At 36.0% G+C, this 20,747-nt stretch overlaps 1 protein-coding gene across 1 annotated transcript; it reads right to left on the bottom strand.

Annotated features, from left to right (window-relative positions):
• Positions 1-11,550: 11,550 nt before the first annotated feature.
• On the bottom strand, positions 11,551-15,809 carry selenop (selenoprotein P). Its single transcript, XM_081349916.1, has 5 exons — positions 15,237-15,809; positions 14,024-14,251; positions 13,661-13,870; positions 13,450-13,567; positions 11,551-13,126 (listed from the first exon to the last, which is right to left on the bottom strand). The coding sequence occupies exons 2-5, from the start codon at positions 14,224-14,226 to the stop codon at positions 12,791-12,793; spliced, it is 867 nt and encodes a 288-aa protein (XP_081206042.1). The 5' UTR covers positions 14,227-14,251; positions 15,237-15,809; the 3' UTR covers positions 11,551-12,790.
• Positions 15,810-20,747: the final 4,938 nt, after the last annotated feature.

Raw genomic sequence — 20,747 nt, 5'->3', positions numbered from 1 at the left:
CACAGCAAAAACTCCAGTGTTAAATGAACTCTCCTGGGAGTTTATATGACTCAAGAGTGTTAAAGTGTTAAAATATGAGTGTTAAATTAATACTCAAGAGTGTTAAAGTTAATGAGCTAATTAAGTGATTCATTGAGTGATGATTGATCATTATTGAAGACACCTGATGTTAACAAGCAAAATCACCAAAGGAGAAAATCCAATTTTTAAGACACCATTATGGTAATAAATGTTTGCTTTAGTTGGGCTCTTGACCCTTACATCATTCACTTTAGATTTTGTTTGACTGTTGTATCTGAGTTGTAACTCTCAGATGAACAAAGAGAAAAGTTGATCAGGTGGTGTTGGTTATATTTTGACATAATCATAATTTGACCTGAATCACTGAACTCATTTAGAGTCTAATCTCTGACTTAAATGTATATTGTTGATTACAGCATCACTATGATTCTACAGCATAAGATCCAGAATTTTCTAAATAATCTAAAGAATTTCTTAAAAGTTGTTCTGATAAAACAAAATCTTTCTTTTAGGCACACACAGACATCAAGAATCAGTGTATGAATCTTAACAATGGTGACAAACAGAATATTCAATTAGGGAAAGGAAATTACTAAGACAATTCAGATCATAATTTATTCATACCGCAATGCATGATGGGAGCCATGAATGAGTTTTGATTGGTGGCACCCAAAATGCACTGCAACATGCTTTATTATTGTCACCATTGTTGAGATTCACAGGCTGATTATTGATGTCAGTGTGTCTAAATAAAGTAATTTTCTTTGGTAGTAATTTGTCTTTTGAGCAGAAGAACTTTTAATAAATATTTTGGATTATATTGAAAATGCTGAAAGATTTGCTGTCATTTGCTGTAGATTCACAGTGCTGCTGTAATCAACAAGGCAGACATAACTCTCTTAAATGAGATTTGTGATTCAGGTCAAATTATGATTATGTCAAAACATAACTGATCAACTTTTCTCTTTGTTCATCTGTGAGTTACAACTCAGATACAACAGCCAAACAAAATCTAAAGTTAATGATGTAAGGGTCAAGAGCCCAACTAAAGCAAACACTGATCACCATAATGGTGTCTTAAAAATGTGATTTTCTCCTTTGGTGATTTTGCTTGTTAACATCAGGTGTCTTCAATAATGATCAATCATCACTCAATGAATCACTTAATTAGCTCATTAACTTTAACACTCTTGAGTATTAATTTAACACTCATATTTTAACACTTTAACACTCTTGAGTCTGGAGCCATATAAACTCCCAGGACAGTTCATTTAACACTGGAGTTTTTGCTGTGATACATGCATTTACAATGGGAGTTACATTATGGAAATAGCTGGGAAAGAAGTGCCAATTTTTGGACTTTTTGTATTATACAAAGACATAAAATGAAGCTAAATCGTTCTTGCCAGGATAATTTACTCAATGACAGGAAAAAGCTGCTTTTAACTAGAGCTATTTTATGAAATAATGCATTATAATATAAGAAATAATAACTGGAGATTTTTTATTTGCGATCATAGACTGTTAAGAGTTCTCAAGCCACATGTTGAAAACCTAGGCTAGTCGGTGGATTTCTCACAGATGTAATTGTATGCTGTTGAAAAGTTTGTACAGAAAAAGTGTTGCTTGTGAAGTTGTATAGATGAGCTTATTTTGAGCGCTTTGTCACTCTTACCTGTTCTCTGTTTTTAGAGAAACACAGTGGAGGTATATGATGGTGAAGAAGGAGCTTAATTGGTCCTGGGTTTGCCTATGATGCTTGAATACTGGGTCCTAACTTGTTTTAGGTGTCTGTTGTAGTTGCAGTGCCTTCCAAAAGCGTTTGACTTTCTCCAGAGGTATTCAAACCGTTTCTTTTGTTTTCTTTTACATAATGAATTGCTCTTAATACTTCATATTGCATATGCCAACAAAAACGAAAGAAATAGATGACCCGAAAATTATAATTCTGTCTATATTTAAGCACTTTTAATGCAGATTTTAGTCTCATCATTTGCAAAGACAGTACTGACCGAAAAACCCTAAAAAAAGTAACACCCATAAAAGTGTCCAGTATGACTATGCACAATATTCCAAGTTTGCGTGAAGAACAGACCAGATTTGAAGCCATTATTCACTGATACTTTAGTTCTATTCAGACTGGGTCATGAAGTCAGTGAGTTGATCCCTTAATTAATTAAAAAGAACAAACTCAAAAGAACAATTCGATCACATTTCCGGTTCGCTGATCCAGCAGTTGAAAGATTTCCATTGAATAACGGCTTCAGGGAATATAGGGCGGCAGGACACCTATGGATCATTTTTGGGTTTTATTTTCAGAGCTGGTCACTATGAAGTGTCATAGTTCTGTTTTAATGTTCTACAGTAAAAGATAACAGCATACAGGTTAAGAACGGCGTTACTGTGAACATAAAAATGGCAGAATGTTAATTTTAGGCGAGCTGACCTTCATAAATGACTCTATTTACAGACATCACATAACACGACTGATCTTCCCTGTTGATGTTCTGCCAGCTCTGTACAGATGCCATGAACAGAACCTGCTTGTTTATGACAGACTTTTTGGTCAGTTTTTTCTCCTTAGTATGTGAAAGGTCTAAAATCTGCTGTTATTTTCAACCTACGCGTAGGTTAACGTGTCCTTAAGTTGCTGACAGTCCACACGCAAATTATGGAGTTATTTTATCCTCTCAGACCCACAGTTTTTGTTTACTGAGAAAGATTTGAAATTGCTTTTGGAGGGCAATGTATGTGTTTTCATAATAACAGCTCAGGCTAATCAAATGTATTGTTGATTTAATAATTTATTTTGTACAACTCAAGTGTTCTATTGTTCCGCAGTAGAATGAACTCCCGTAATTATGATGCTGAGCCTTTGTTATTGTGCAAACACACAGGTACGCCTGAGACAAATGGAGCCAAAAACTGTTGAACAATGAGCCAGAAGGGAGGACTTGATGCTGAAGCTCATATAAGAGATATATGTAGTGTAGATATTGGTGTAGTGAAAAAAAAAATTGTATGGTACAGGAGAAAGTATTGGTTTTTTTTATATTGAACTTGAGTTTGGGGAAAAAACAGTTCAGATATTTACTTTTATATTATGACATGCAGAAATTTAACTCGCACACAATAGATATTTTAATAGTAACCCAGCCCATACTTTATGTGCCTCCATACACATAGAGCGGGACATAAGCTAAATCCGTAATAGTAAAGCATAGATAAGGGGTAATGATTTCACTTGTGAAGTCCAGCACATGTTTATTATTTTACATATATATATATATATATATATATATATATATATATATATATATATATATATATATATATATATATATATATGTATGTATGATTAATAGTGGGTCTATACATAATGTAGTCAATTTTTACACTGTGCTAAGCAACGTGCCATTCTTTTATATGTAAAGATATTGCCTTATTGAGAAATATCAAGTATTATACACCTCTGCTGCTGCCATTGCTGTGAAACCAGCATGTTCATGTTTTATTGGAAATGTCTTAAGCTCTCATGATATGTGGTGTACGATATGCATTTTAGCTTTTGCTGCTCCTCTCTCTTTCCTCCTCATGTAGCATTTTCTTATGAATCTCTGTCTTTTGGGTAAATTCTTAAAATGCATAGGTCTGTCTGAACACGCAAGTTGACAAATGCACATGATATATAGACATGCTATAGTACATTTTATCTTCTGTAGTCCTATGTTTAGTCCTGTATGTGGCTATATATTTTTGGAGCAGTTTTATGCCAATTTTTCTTCAAATTATGTGTTTGCCTCATGGATGCACGCCGCTGAGCATTATTAGAGACGTTATAAAGAACTCGATTCAGGTTTATTATTGAAACATTTGTACGGTTTGCTTTTGGAATTGGTTGATTTCGTCATACCTCAAATGAACGTAATTTGCAGCAGTTGCTTTTGTTCTGTTTTCTTCAATTTAATAAAGATAGCTTCAAACAATTTGATTATCTGTGGCTGTATGCTGTTGGTTGTTTCGTGTTTTATTTAATGACATGGATCGTTAATTTAATCTCGGTGTGCTCTACTGGATGAATGTGTGTACTGTGCGTTTGAGTGTTACTGTGAAAATATACATTTCAGCTATTCAAGCATAATTTCCCTCAAGGTGTGAGCAGACAGGTAAAAATGAACTGAAATAGCACTGGACATAAGATTGATTGTGAACAACAAACGGAAAACCCTCCAGCATGTTAACAGAATAATTTTTTTACCAAGCAATATAAGGAAAAAGTGTTATACTTGCATTATGAGTAGAGCCCGACCGATATGGATTTTTGGGCGCCGATGCCGATACCGATAAAAAAAGCCAGATACCGATATATCGGCCGATATTATTTATGTGTATATTATAATACAGTAGTAATATTATTTATGTGTATTATAGTACAGTAAGTTTGGACACACTTTACAATTGGTGTGTACAAACTTTTGATGGGTACTAGAGCCCGACTGATAAAGGATTTTGATAAAGGCTGATACCGGTACAAATATTTGTTGGTTTTAAAATCCGATATTCCGATATATCGGACGATATATATATTTTTTTTTTTTCAGAAACGCGCAACAAAACATTAACAAATTTCCCTAACATTAGTTATTTGTAGTTATTTATGAGTTTTAACTAAACTAATATGATAATGCATTTTAAAAAGAAACTTGTTTCTTGTATTGTCACAACAGAACAGAGGAACATCAAAATATATTAAAGTTCTGATAAATAAAATGTATAAAAATACAAACTTAAGATTTTTTTTTAAGACTAAACGTTTAGTCCTTTGAACAAAAACAACAATTTCACATTCAAATTGACAACAAATTCAAATTGTCATAATTTACTCTCTCAAGTTGTTTTTTTCTTCTGTTGAAAATAAGTTATTTGGATGAATGTGGGTAACCAAACAGTTGATGTACCCCAATGACTTCCATAGTATATTTTTCTCCTTTGGAAGTCAATGGGGACCAGCTACTGTTTGGTTACCCACATTCTTCAAACTATTAATATTAGAAAAATATTAGAAGGAAATTAATACAGTTGGAACAACATTAGAGTGCCTGTAAATAATGAGATCATTTTTATTATTGGGTGAACTATCCCTTTAAGGACAAGCGGCAATGTGTTTACATTTGCTACTGTCTCTTTAAGAGCTGAGCACGACACGTCTAATGTAGCAGTACACGCATTTGACAAGCGGACAACCGACATTGTTTATGTAAATCTTGTGTGTATTTAACAGTATTAGCACAATAATACTCGAAAGATAACTTAGTCCAGTATCCAGGCGCTGGTACTAGAAAGGCTTTTAGTGCATGTGAGCTTCACATGTACGCGCTGAGAAACGCACACGTTAGAACAGCGCATCAGCATTTAAAATTAAATGTTTAACCGACAAAGCATTAAAGCACATGCACATTATGAACTTTTGTGAACTGCAGTGTTAACATTTTATGTGAATATAGCCTACGTCGCGTTGTTCCGCTTCACTCTCGGCTTATTTAACCGCAGCAAAACTGGACATGAGTCACGAATTTTGTTATCCTTATTTGAGTTAAGAGAACTGATAGGGATGTTCTTTTAATTGTTATTCAAGCAATGTATGTCTCGTGAGTCGTGACCAACTCACCATGAACACAATTCACTGCTGATCTCACTCGCGGTTCTCTCTGCCCGACTCGGGCTGGATCAGCAGGTTGCAGAATGTGTGGCACGTTATACACGAGTGTTGCCAACAGGGACGGTGTAGAGTGCCCTCTGGTGGACAAACTATACAACGGCAACACTCATAACATGGTTGAAGGGTGTTTCGTCCGTTTTTATTTTATTTTTGAAATATTAATTTATCGGCCGTTATAAATGCCGATACCGATAGTTTTGAAAATGCCTAATATCGGCCGATAATATCGGCCTGCCGATATATCGGTCGGGCTCTAATTATGAGCACCCAAGAGTCTGCATTTATATAGAAATAAACCTTTAAAAGTGAGTTCTAGTAAACATATTGTCCATAATATATATATATACACTGTATCGGTCAAAAGTTTGGAAACATTAAGGTTTTCTCTAAAGTAGTCTCTTAATCTCACAAAGGCTGAATTTATTTGATCAAAAATACAGTAAAAACAGTCATATGGGAAATATTATAACAATTTAAATTAATTGTAGCTGTAAAATTTACTGTAAATTTAAGTTAACTGTAAATGTTCCTGTAGCTCAAACATTAGAGCATTGGTGCTTGCAACGCCAAGGTGATGGGTTTGATTCCCAGGGAAAGCAAGATCTGATAAGAATGTAAATGTGTACCTTGAAATGCAATGTAAGTCACTTTGGATAAAAGCGTCTGCCAAATATGTAAATGTAACTGTTTTTTGTTGTAAAATATTTAAAAATGTAATTTATTACTGTGATGCAAAGCTGAATTTTCATCAGACATTACTCCAGTCTTCAGTGTCACATAATCCTTCAGAAATTATTCTAATATGCAGATTTGTTGCTAAAAACAAAACAGCTGTGCTGCGTAATATTTTTGAGGAAACCACATTTATTATAAATATAACTTTTTTGAAATATTTATTATTTTCACAAATGTCTTTACTGTCATTTTTAATCAAATGAATGTGCCTTTGCTAAATAAAAGTATTAATTTCTTTTCTTTTTTTCTTACTTACCCCAAACTTTTGAATGGCAGTGTATTATGATTTCCAAAAACAAAAATTAAGCAGCTAAAACTGTTTTCAACATTGATAATAATAAATGATCTTAGAATGATTTCTGAAGAATCACGTGACACTGAAGACTAATGATGCTAAAAATTCAGCTTTGCATCACAGGAATAAATTACATTTTTAAAATATATCACAGCAGAAACCAGTTAATTTAAGCTGTAATAATATTTCACATTATTATTGTTTTTACTGTATTTCTGATCAAATTAATTCAACCTTGGTGAGCATAAGAGACTTTCAAAAACATTAATAAACCTTAATGTTTCCAAAATTTGACCGGTATATATTATATACATACTGTACTGTTTTATATACAGGGTGGGCCATTTATATGGATACACCGTAATAACATGGGAATGGTTGGTGATATTAAAGTCCTGTTTGTGGCACATTAGTATATGTGAGGGGGCAAACTCCTCAAGATGGGTGGTGACCATGGTGGCCATTTAGAAGTCGGCCATCTTGGATACAACTTTTGTTTTTTTTCAATAGGAAGAGGGCCATGTGACACATCAAACTCATTGGTAATGTCACAAGAAAAACAATGGTGTGCTTGGTTTCAACGTAACTTTATTCGTTCATGAGTTATTTACAAGTTTCTGACCACTTATAAAATGTGTTCAATGTGCTGCCCATTGTGTTGGATTGTCAATGCAACCCTGTTCTCCCACTCTTCACACACTGAATGGCCCCCAAGGTCTCCCGATCTGACCCCCTTCGACTTTTATCTTTGGGGTCATCTGAAGGCAATTGTCTATGGTGTGAAGATACGAGATGTGCAGCACCTGAAACTACGGATACTGGATGTCTGTGCTGGCATTTCTCCTGCGGTGTTGCTATCAGTGTGTGAAGAGTAGGAGAACAGGGTTGCATTGACAATCCAACACAATGGGCAGCACATTGAACACATTTTATAAGTGGTCAGAAACTTGTAAATAACTCATGAACGAATAAAGTTACGTTGAAACCAAGCACACCATTGTTTTTCTTGTGACATTACCAATAAGTTTGATGTGTCACATGGCCCTCTTCCTATTGAAAAAACAAAAGTTGTATCCAAGATGGCCGACTTCTAAATGGCCACCATGGTCACCACCCATCTTGAGGAGTTTGCCCCCTCACATATACTAATGTGCCACAAACAGGACTTTCATATCACCAACCATTCCCATGTTATTACGGCGTATCCATATAAATGGCCCACCCTGTATATATCTATATTATTGTTACAGGTCTGCCAGGTTCCTGCACTACACTTCCCATCACTCTCCTCTGTTTACACCTGCACGTCATTCCTGATCACACACACACCTGCACCTCATCATCATCTATCATCACCACCACTATAAAGACACTCTTCACCTCTGTTCACTGTCCTGTCTGGTTCATATGAAGACCAGTCTCCACTCCATTGTCTCCAGCTTCTCATCTCTGTCTCCAGCGTCTTAAGTGTTCTTTGTTCCAGCCATCCGTCTCAACCACGATCGGTCTCCATACCTGTAAGAAGAACCATTCCACTCATCGCCTGCACACTGCTGTTCAAACGTTTGGGGTCAGCACAACTGTTTTCAACAAAACTAAGAAATGTTTCTTGAGCACCAAATCAGCGTATTATATCTGAAGAATCACTGAAGACTGGAGTAATGATGCTGAAAATTCAGCTTTGCCATCACAGGAATAAATTGCGTTTTGAAATGTATTAAAATAGAAAACCGTTATTTTTAAAATGTAGCTTTTGCTGAGTCTTTCAAAATCAGTAGAAAGTCTTTTGAACTGTACTGCATAAACAAATTTCGATTTCTCGGAAGTATTCAATTTCCAGGTATTTCTTTAATAACCTCTCCCAACAATAAGAATGATAAATACTTCACTATTACTGTGATCCAGACATGATGTTTATGAAATGAATAAATGAATCATCTCCCTTAGGTAAAATCCAGTTTATAACTCAACAGGAAGCTGTCTTCACTCTCATTTCGTATGAGTAGTAATGGAAAACGAAAAACAAATCGTAACCTACAGCTCAAGGGGTCCATTAGTATGAGGTTGGTGTGATGTTTATGACTGACTAGCTTAACTACATCATTGAGAGCCATGCTGTGGAGAAGGCCTAATGCAGTATAAAGGCCATGGTCAACACACCGAAGCCTTAATGTACTGGGAAAGAAGGAAAGAGCAGGCGTCCAGCAAGTAGCAGATAGAAGCTCTCCGGTCTCTGCTAAGTGGATACAGAAGCAACAGGACCTCGGCTGATGGGGAAAGCAAATCAGGCAATTTGGCGAGCGGCGCGTACTCGGCAACACTGCGTGAGGCTGATTGAATCTGTGTAGCCTACTCTCACAGTCCGCCTCTCAGGACATTGTAAGTAATTGCCCATGAGTCTCTGCTCCCCAGCACTGGATCTTCAGGACAATTAGGCCTATCAAAGCCACCCACCTTGATCATTTATCACCTCGATACTTGCTTGTTGACCTTTTGCATTGCGTACTCTAGATAAGAGGTTTGAGATGTGCTTTAAGGAGTTGGCGTTTACATGGCATCTGGCTGTTGAAACGAGGAAATGTGGATTTTTGATCTTATGCTACAAATGTTTCGGGGTCAAATGATTGTCCACACAACCCAGACCGCCCTCGTTGATTTGAAAACAATGAAATAGGTTGGGTTACTATCCTAAATGAATTGAGGCTATTTAGTGCAAATTTTGTACTATAGCAAATAAAACAATGATGAAAACCTCACTGATAAATATAACAACAGTAGGCATTATACATTTGGATATGCTGGTTAAGATTTATATGCATAGAAACCCATAGTCTGCAACCGAGAGTCTCATATTTTGTCTTGCTATTAATACTGCAAGTTGTTCTTGTAGAAAACCTCTCCTTTATTTTCTCTTTACCTGTTTTCTGCCAGGAGACAGTAAATCACGCACATGGACAGAGACTTCGGTGTGTCTCGAAGGAAACACTGCAGACAGCTCGTGAGTCCAGGTCTGGGAAAAAAATGTTGGAGAGGCTCTCAAAAGGGAGAGCAACGTATACGAAAGATTCTTCAAAGCGCGCGCGCCATCTGTAGGTGAATTTAAGAATGACACATTTTATACACGGACTAACTTCTTTGAATTTCAACAGGTTTTGATGTTATATTTTCATTTCTTTTAAAATATTTTCATAGTTTATTTAAATTAATGAATACTTTTAATGATTATAATAATTTTATATTAAATATCGATTACATTTATAATAACGTATTTATAGGTTAGAAATCATACAGATTTCATAAAATGTTAAAGATCCCATGACATGAAAATTTCACTTCATGAGTTTTTTTTAACATTAATATGAGTTCCCCTAGCCTGCCTATGGTCCCCCAGTGGCTAGACATTTTGATAGGTAAAAACCAAGCCCTGGGTATTTTTGAGAAAATGAAAGCTCAGACGGGCGAATCTAGAATATTCCACTTATGTCATCATAAGGGGAAAGGTTACCTCCCTTTTCTCTGCTTTGCCCGCCCAGAGAATTTGGCCCGTCCATGAGAAAATGAGCTGCGCGAGCGTGATATTGGTTTTTCCTCGAGAAAACGAGCGAAGCATGGCAGTTGCTCAGTGTTTGGATGAACAAAAGTATTTTTTTAGTTCCTTCATCCGAGCCTCTGAAGAACCAGTGGGTTATGTGAATTTCTGATGTGTAATTGTTCAAGTTCAGACAGATAATCTTTCTCTCAAAATCGTTCAATACTGTTTATGCATCAGTAAATCAAGCCAACGACTAAAATATAAACTTCACATCGTTTCTCTTGGTAGGATGAAAATAATCTTATTTAAACTGTGATTAAAATATATACAGAAAGCGATCAAAGAACAATCCCTTTCCAATCGCCCAACATTTTATGTGATGGGAATAGATCTAAATACTTAAACTTCTCATGATTCGTTAATCTCGATAGCTGTAATAGTAAAAACGTATAATAGCTGTAATAGTAAAAGTTTTCGAGAGAGTTCCACATGTAATGCTAGCTATTTCATATGCAAACATGTCAGCCAACCACAGCAGTGGGCGTTTACACTGAAGTCTCGCAGAAGACACGCCCCTTCAAACAGTGTTCAAATCAGAGGCTAAAATCAGGCTAGGAAAAATGCCTTTTATTTCTAAATTATTCGTTTTTGATCTTAAAAACATACTAACATTATAAGGGCACCCCAGGAAACATTATAAAATAATAAAATGATCCATGTCATGGGACCTTTCTAATAAATGTAAAATAATTGAATAAATATACATTTAAATTATAAAACAAATAATTCTATATTATAAATTATAACAATAGCCTATGTATTTATAAGTCATTAATGAAATTAAATTAATGAAATGAATTTATTAATCATTTACATTACTAATATATACATATATACATATAAAATATATTATAAAATATCAAATGTTGATTTAAATATTGATTATATAAAAATATTTAAATCATACATTTAAATTATATTTTGATATATAGCAATATATAGCAATTTTTATAATTCATTGTATAATGTCATTTGATTTCATTATATTGATTTATAACTAATCATACCATTAAAACGAATAAAATAAATTATTTTAATTTAGAAAATATATAAATTAATTTATCAAGGTTAGCATTCAAAATTTAGAATTTTAAATTTAAGATGTTTTGAGGCAGAGTGACTAAACTATATAGCCAAGTAAAAAAAAAAAAAAACGTACATTGACCAAGTTAGTGGATAAACAAAGTGTTTTTTTTTTTTTTTTTAAACTTTATTTGAGTTTTTTTCTCTTACATTTCACTTGCTTTTCACATTCATATGTCATTGGCACCATCACAAACATACAATTTTCATACAATTTCTCGGGTCTTCCAGGTGATACTAGATTTTCCAGAAAACCTTCATTAAGTATGTAAAATGTTTCAAACAGCCCCTTCCCAAGATAACAATGACCAAACCCTTTTCCAGTTACTCCCTCCCAAATTCCTCTCTAATAAATGTGTAGTAAAAGTTATGTTTTGTAAATTTCCCTATGATCCATTACCCTTTTTGTAATGCAGAGCATATACATTTTACGACCCGCTTACAACATTTGTGTTAGTAACTAAAATAAAACAGATATAGATCATAAAGTGGTCCATTACCTTTAAATGAAGTATCTCAACAGTGTTTAAAACTCTCATGATCAGAATCTCTCCGCCTACTTTACCGCCTCTATCTCCACACAGCTAAACTAAAACATCTTTTTGAAAAACAGAATAATGACAAAATAGATTTTAATACCCCAGATTTTCATAGCTTTGATTGGGTATAGCAAAGGTTACATGATGTTACGTGATCTTTGCCCTCTGCTCTGTATGGCCTAACATCGGACAGGCACCACTAGAGCATAGTTTCCGCACCTGCCTTCATAAATGCCACATAAAGCATCTAGAGGTGAAAAGACACTAACATTATGAACCTGACACACTCTCAGAAGAAAACAGACACTGGACCCATTAAAGTCAGATTGTTTTGTTTGTTATATAACAGATTTAACCAGAAAAATGTCCAAAACTAGGTTATTTAGATTGAATTGTTTAGCTTCCATAAGAAGAACCAATTTGCGAATCGTTCAGAATGGGATGCAAAGGTCCAGTGCTGCCGCACGCTGAGGTGTAAATACTAGTTGGTAGATAAAACGAGAGCGCTGACCAGCAGTGCCGGGCTCACTGATGTTTCTGTGAAGCTATAAATGATCAGGCAACGGCCCTGTTTACTTCTCTTGTCATACTCAACTAGCGTCCCCTGCTGGTCAGGCTCAGGTTGATTGCGACTGCTCTCATTCGGTGGGGTGGGCGGGACGTCACTGTCAGGTCTCCCTGATGTTGTTGTCCTCCACCTTCAGGCCCTGTCAGTGTCAGGAGGCTGGAAGAGTCTCCTCACAGTGTCAGAGGCCTGCCACGCGCCCACTTCCCTCCCCACCGAAGAGCTGTCGTCAGTGTCAGCATCAGCTGGCCACAGGAGAATCTACCCCCTGCTGTCAGCTGAACTGGACTTTTCACCTAGTGTGCTTGGCTCAAGGTCGTTTCATCACTGGTTGTTTAACGGCTACCTGACCAAAGTCAGTCTGGGCCAGGATCTGCTGACCCACATCAACCTGTTGTTGGCCGTGGTGGTGGTGGTGGTGATGGTGGTGATGGTGGGAGCCACCATGCCTTTCCGCACTACCTTGGTGATGACCGTGATGACCGTGTTCATGATGACCGTGATGGTGAGGCCGTTCTTCCTCTGCTGGTGTATTCACATCTGTGGATTTCTTGCACTCTTCAAGTTGCAGTGAACTCTGATGACCAGAGGAAAAGGGCAAATTGAAAATACTGCATTTTTTTTTTCTATTTTGGGTTCCCCAAAGATCCCTTTAGTGACCAATTCTTTAAAGAACCATTTTTCTTAGTGTGATTTTAATAATCTGAAGAACCTTTTCCACTATTTTTGCAATGGAAAGGTTCCATAGATATTAAAGGTTCTTCATGGGGATGCCATGTAAAGAACCTTGTTTAATGCTTTTATTCATGCTTCTGTGAAATTGTATCACTTCCATGAAATTTGCATTTATGTATAAAAAAAGTCATCATCACATTTAACGTTAAATCACTGCTGTTTTACCTCTATGTTGCACTCTCCACAAATACCATCGCAATAGGTTTTTCTTACAGCCTCCTCCACATGTGGGTGGCTCAGGATGGTGTATGGAAGAGACAGATGGTAAGTGAGTCGTCCACACCTGGTAAAAAGGGGTATTTAGTGGTATATTGATAAAGTAATATGGTAATCATGTTCATTGGGTGAAATAAGCTGAATAAGTTGTGAGCTAAACCTGTCATAGACCAAAATGTCATCCTTCTCAGCATTCACGGCCTGCCAGACATCCGGCTGGCTGAGGTCCTGGGCGTAAAGGGTGATATTTAACAGTCTTTCGTCGAGCAAGTGGTGCAGTTTTTGGGACCGTTCATCTCGGTTGTTTACCACCATGTAGGTTATATTTACATAACCTTGGTTCTCCAGCTTCAGGAGCAAGTCATTAAGCCTTGAAGAACATTCAACAAGTTGGATTAGATAACTACACCTTGTGTAAACAGTACAGAGAAAACACTATCAAGAATGTGACATGGTTTTGAAAAACAAGGTTTCATCAAACTTGTTCTTTTTCAAACATTGCTATTTAAAAGTTTGGACTCACTTTGATGCTTGCTCCAAGCAGAACAGTCAGCTGGCCTGTAGGTAAGCCACCACTGTCACATGTCCCAGAGCGTTCTTCATGGGCTCCTCCTCTCCAACCTTCCACACTGGAGGAAGTTTACAGCGGGCTCCATCCGTCTCGCTCTCTGCACTGCAGCCCGCCAGGAGGCAGAGAGCTAGGGCAAGGCTGAGCGCCTTCCACATGACTCCAAACAACAAGCCCACTAACCTACACACAAAGATCAACAGTTTATGCCTCACATTCATAAAAAAGAAAGAAAAGAATTTTTTTTTTTCTTAAAAGCATAGCAGACATTTCAACTGTAAAATGCAGATACAATTCAAACCTTCCAATCAGCAACAAAAATTTAAGATGCATATTTTATTCTTATATTATTGTTATATTTTATTCATTTTTATATTAAAATGTCATATATACTTGCATATAATAGACGATAACACATTAGTATATAGTTGTATTTATCTTTTATATTTTATTTACATCAATATACTGATATATCAGTAAAATATACTGATATATAATGTATAATATACTGATACAATACTGATATTTAACTTAGCCTCTTTTGGTCCACACGTAATAAAATTTCTGCCCACTCAGCAATTCCTGATCTGATCATATCTCTTATCTGGTAATTAAAGGGATAGTTCAACCAAAAATTTGTATTCTGTCATCATTTAGGCCGCTCACCCTCAAGTTGTTCCAAATCTCTATAAATAATTTTTTTCTGCTGAACACTAAAGAAGATATTTTGAAGAATATGGGTAACCAAACAGTTGATGTTGACCCATTTTAATGGAAGTCAATGGGGTCCATAAAATGTCTGGTTACCCATATTCTTCAAAATATCTTCTTTGTGTGAAAGAATATGAGTGTGAATAAATGCTGACAACATTTTCATTTGAACTACTCCAGATTTCCTGATTAAAGTCAATGAACGCGAGTTTGGGGCAAGGTCCATAGTCCATCCAGATGCTAAGGACATTGCAAATTTATTACATGTAGTTGTCAGAGCTAAACTAATGTGCACGAACTGGTGCGCAAATGCTACATTAAAACTTCAAGCATCTAATTTTTAAGCATATTTGAATAGTTTACGAAATGCATAAGTAATGCAAAGATGTTGTTTTACAAAATAACTAAAAAGAGCAAAAAGAAAAAGATATCTCATAACTGAGGAGTGTACACTTACTTATTTTACTTGAGAGTCTTCAGCAGCGAAGTTTTCTGAGCTGATTCTAGACAAAAACAACCCGCTCCCAAACGGCTCCTCCTATTTATACTCCTCTTGTTTTTCCTGACTAAAAGCAGGGCAAAGGTCCCTCAGTCTCGGTTTCAAAAACTTTAATAGCTCACGTATTCACCAAGGGTTTACACGCATCAGCAAGAATATAAATATATGTAACCTCCATAATGTGTTTGAAGGGACAAGCCAGAACTTTGAGCTGAAAAAAGTCTAAGTGCATTAGATATTTTGTCACTGCAAATTCTTTCATTTTTTTTCTAACCTTTTTTTATTTCTTCATGTCTCTGTTGTTAAAAGAAGAAGAAGAAGAAGAAAAAAACCCACAAAGTTAACTTTTGTTTTTGCTAAAAATGTCCAGAGAGGAAACAGTTAAAGAACTGCATTCCAGACTTCTGTTTTCCCTAAAACAGAAAGAGGGGGCTGGGTGCAACACTGAAAAGAAAATACAACCAACTGAGTAGCAGAGGACTGTGGACAGCGTGATTTTTAAAGCATTCATGGAGAGAATCAATGATCAATGTGGATTTATTTGCATCCTGTAATTTTTGTTTGTTCAGCAGTGCACAGCTGGGTTAGTGTCAGCACTTTTCCTGCTGAGATAAAACTTTGTAACTTCCTGTATCTTTGCTGACCTTTGATAAACAACATGCAGCAGAAATTATGTAAGACAGGAGAAACACATTTACTTGGAAACACGTACACATTCAAAATCTCTTACACATTCAAAATCTGTTTCAAACAATCGAAGAAAGTCTCAGGTTGACATTGTCTGTGATCCTTGTGTCTGGACCGGTTTATAATCAGTTTCATATAATTAATCTTCATTATCAGGTCTCATGATTTGGAGGACAGTTTGACCGTGATGCACTTTAGATGCAATTAACACAGATTTACTGATTACAGTTAATAGTTAACTTGAAGAAAGTATTATGAAATAATTAAATAAGATGAACTGATTCTCAGACAACAATATAAATCAATTCTTAATAAAGAAAAAAAAAAGTCAATGGATAGTGCGACAGCTGAACATTAAATATAAGGCATCTTCAGAAATTGTCTGATCTATTTGATTAGGTATGTAGGGGAATTACAGTTAAGCCCATGAAGAGATCATTATGCTCTATGAAGACAGGAGTCAACGTTGAAGTTCAATCAGTTGACAGAGATTTTACTGAAGACAAAGTTCTCCCAACTTCCAAAGGCCATAGAAAATGAGTAAGAGGATCCAGCCTCAAACTTACTTAAGATACAGAAACAATACTTATTGTCAAATGGACAATCAGTTGGTTTCATTTCTACAGGTTTTGATATAGGTTAAGATAACTTTAGCAACATCTGAACATGGTATTCTGTTCTTTAAGCAAATGAAGTTATTCCAAGACATTATCTTTTGACACTCTGTCCTATTATACATAAGAAACTTTGGTAAGGGAAGTCATATCTTTGTTTGGTTCATATTTGAAAGTGGAAATGAAGCCGTCAGCTATAATCAAGGTATTAATCATTATTTTTCCTTCTAAATATCACATGAGTTGAATGACTTCTCTAAGCTTGTGAGATTTTACTTTTTTACAGAAGTTACCAGTGTGATGACTGAAATGTTCTTTTCATACAGTACCAGTCAAAAGTTTGGAAACATTACTATTTTTAATGTTTTTGAAAGAAGTCTCTTATGCTCATCAAGCCTGCAGTTAAAAAAAAAAAAGTAATATTATGAAATATTATTACAATTTAAAATAATGGTTCTCTTTTTTAATATACTTTAAAATGTAATTTATTTTTGTGATGCAAAGCTGAATTTTCATCAGCAAGTACTCCAGTCTTTGGTGTCTTATGATCCTTCAGAAATCATTCTAATATTATGATTTGATACTCAGTTATTATCAATGATGGAAACTGTGCTGTTTAATATATTTTTTTGGAATACTTTTTTCAGGATTCATTGATGAGTAAAACGTTAACAGCATTTATTCAAAATAAAAACATTTCTAACAATATAAATCGTTACCACCTTTTATCAATTTAACGCATCCTTGTTGAATTAAAGTATAATTTCTTTAAAAAAAAAATAGTTATTGTTCCCAAACTTTTGAACGGTAGTGTATATTGTTACAAAAGATTTATATTCTAAATAAATACAGTTCTTTTTAACTTTTTATTCATCAAATAATCCTGAAAAAAGTATCTCAGGTTATAAAAAAAATATTAAGCAGCACAACTGTTTCCAACATTGATCATAAATCAGCATATTAGAATGATTTCTGAAGGATCATAAGACACCAAAGACTGGAGTAATTGCTGATGAAAATTCAGCTTTGCATCACAAAAATAAATTACATTTTAAAATATATTAAAAAAGAGAACCATTATTTTAAAATGTAATAATATTTCATAATATTACTGTTTTTTTTTTTTGTTTGTTTTTTAACTGCAGGCTTAATGAGCATAAGAGACTTCTTTCAAAAACATTAAAAATAGTAGTGTTTCCAAACTTTTGACTGGTACATGTATATTCTCTAATGTCTGTATTTGATATGAATGCAGTAACAGTGCTTGCTCATTTAGCCCGGCTTCCAGAAATTAAATATGTAAAGATGTTTTGTTTGAGAAAGGTCTTCAACATGTGTCAATAAATACATCATCATTTTTCTAGGGTACTCTGACAACTATGGTCACAGGGGTCAATGAAGTCTATAGTTTAAGGGACCATCTCTTTGTTAAATCCTTACTTACCATTTAGACTAAAGTGTAGTCCTCCTTGAGAGAAAGAACGCATTATCTTGATGTTTTGAGAGGACTCTCCTGTTTATAGTTAGAGCCTGGCCAAATCCAACCTTGGAAAAGCTGTGTGTCGGTGTGTGTGTGTGTTAGTCTTCTTGGTTGCAGGTTAAGGAACCACTGGCATTATTGGAGATTGACTGAGTTGGTGTTCGGGACATGCTGCTGCCCAGCAACCCAAATCTGAGAACTGGAAGGTCATGACGTGCCTAACAGGGTCCAAGTGCCAGCTGAATAATCGATGGAGATATACAGGTGCTGGTCATATAATTAGAATATCATCAAAAAGTTGATTTATTTCAGTAATTCCATTAAAAAAGTGAAACTTGTATATTATATAGACTCATTACATGCAAAGTGAGATATCTCAAGCCTTTATTTGTTATAATTTTGATGATTATAGATTACAGCTTGTGAAAACCACACAATCAAAATCTTAGAAAATTTGAATATTACATGAAAACACACAGTAATTACACAGTAATACCATGGTCATTGAACCAGGTTTTGGTTATTTTGGCAGTGTGGGCAGGTGCAAATCCTGCTGGAAAATGAAGGAAGCGTGAAGTGCTCTGGAATTGTCCTGGTAGACGGCTGCGTTGAGTGGAGAGCACAGTGGACCAACACCAGCCGATGACATGGCTCCCCAAACCAACACAGACTGTGGAAACTTCACACTGGACTTCAAGCATCTTGGATTGTGTGCCTCTCCATTCTTCCTCCAGACTCTGGGACCTTGGTTTCCAAATGAGATGCAAAATTTGCTCTCATCAGAAAAGAGGACTTTGGTCAACTGTGCTTTATTAAATCCAGAGTCAACGCAGCCGTCTACCAGGACATTTTCAGAGCACTTCATGCTTCCTTCATTTTCCAGCAGGATTTGCACCTGCCCACACTGCCAAAATAACCAAAACCTGGTTCAATGACCATGGGATTACTGTGTAATTACTGTGTGATTTCATGCAATATTCTAATTTTCTGAGATTTTGATTTTGTGGTTTTCACAAGCTGTAAGCCATAATCATCAAAAATATAACAAATAAAGGCTTGAGATATCTCACTTTGCATGTAATGAGTCTATATAATATACAAGTTTCACTTTTTTAACGGAATTACTGAAATAAATCAACTTTTTGTTGATATTCTAATTATATGACCAGCACCTGTACTTCAATCTATCTGTATGTGTGGAAAAATACTATGTTTATCTATTTCTTAGCCAATCAGAAACTGCAACTTGAAGCAAGGACGTAGCTTAGACCTTGGTGAAGGGTATAACTGCTGTGATCTTTGTAACTGTAAGCGGGGCGACCTACGAACTCCTGTGTGAGTCTTGTAGCTGACTTCTGCTGATGAAACTGCAAACTATCTTCAGTAAAACTTTTCTTCAATTTATTATGACTCCGGGTCTTCTTTCAAACATCTGGTCCTTTGGTCCTAAACTGTTACCCCCATAACAATAGCAAGGGTGCTGCCATAGTACAACCTGTGCTAGAACCTTTTTCTTTTTTTCTTTTAAATGTTTTTTGTTGAAATCAATTTACTAAATAATGTTACATTTAATTAATTTCCATAGATATGAATTAAGATTATGCTGTATTTAATTTTACAGTTTTTTTTTGCTTCCAGCAATCAAAGCTATAGCTTCTGGCTAGACCTTTTACGTTAAAAATGATCAGTTTTAATGTCATATGCTTAAGAAACCCACTCTAAATCGAACACTTTTAGAAAATTACAGTCCGGTCTCCCTTCTTCCATTTATTGCAGTCTCTGCTTTTAAGTCTCTGCTTTTCTCACAGAACAACCTCCTGGACAACAACCAGTCTGGTTTCAAAAGCGGCCACTCAACTGAGACTGCCCTGCTCTCGGTTACTGAAGCTCTGAGACTGGAAAGAGCAGCTTCCAAATCCTCAGTACTCATCCTGCTGGATTTGTCTGCTGCTTTTGACACAGTTAACCACCAGATCCTCCTGTCAACCCTCATGACGAAGAACATCTCAGCAACCGCACTCCAAAGTCTTACCTCTCAGCTAGGTCCTTCAGGGTGTCGTGGAGGGGTGAGGTGTCTAAGTCGCAACATCTAGCTACAGGGGTACCTCAGGGCTCAGTGCTTGGACCACTTCTCTTCTTCATCTCCATGTCATCATTAGGATCTGTCATTCAGAAAAATGTTTTTTCTAATCACTGCTACATTGAAGACATACAACTCATTCCAGCCAGATGATCTGACAGTAGCTGCTCGCAACTCGGCCTGCCTGACAGACATTTCTTGCTGGATGGAGGACCACCAACTTCAACTCAACCTTGCGAAGACAGAACTGCTTGTGGTCTCAGCCAGCCCAACACTTCATCACAACTTCTCCATTCAGCTAGGTTCGTCAACCATAACTCCATCCAGGACAGCCAGGATCCTTGGAGTTGAGATTGATGATCAGTTAAACTTCACAGACCACATTGCTAGAACTGCCCGGTCCTGCAGATTTGCCTTATACAACATTAAGAGGATCAGGCCCTTCATATCAAAGCATGCTACACAACTTCTTGTCCAAGCTCTGATTCTATCCAGACTGGACTATTGTAATGCTCTCTTGGCAGGCCTTCCAGCATGCACTGCCAAACCTCTGCATCTGATCCAGAATGCTGCAGCGAGAGTGGTCTTTAACAAGCTGAAGAGAGCGC

Source organism: Scardinius erythrophthalmus (assembly GCF_964197995.2).
Source record: "Scardinius erythrophthalmus genome assembly, chromosome: 20".
In the NCBI taxonomy this organism is placed as follows: Eukaryota; Metazoa; Chordata; class Actinopteri; order Cypriniformes; family Leuciscidae; genus Scardinius; species Scardinius erythrophthalmus.
The sequence above is the reverse complement of the archived record's forward strand: the minus strand, read 5'-3'. Positions and strand labels throughout refer to the sequence as shown.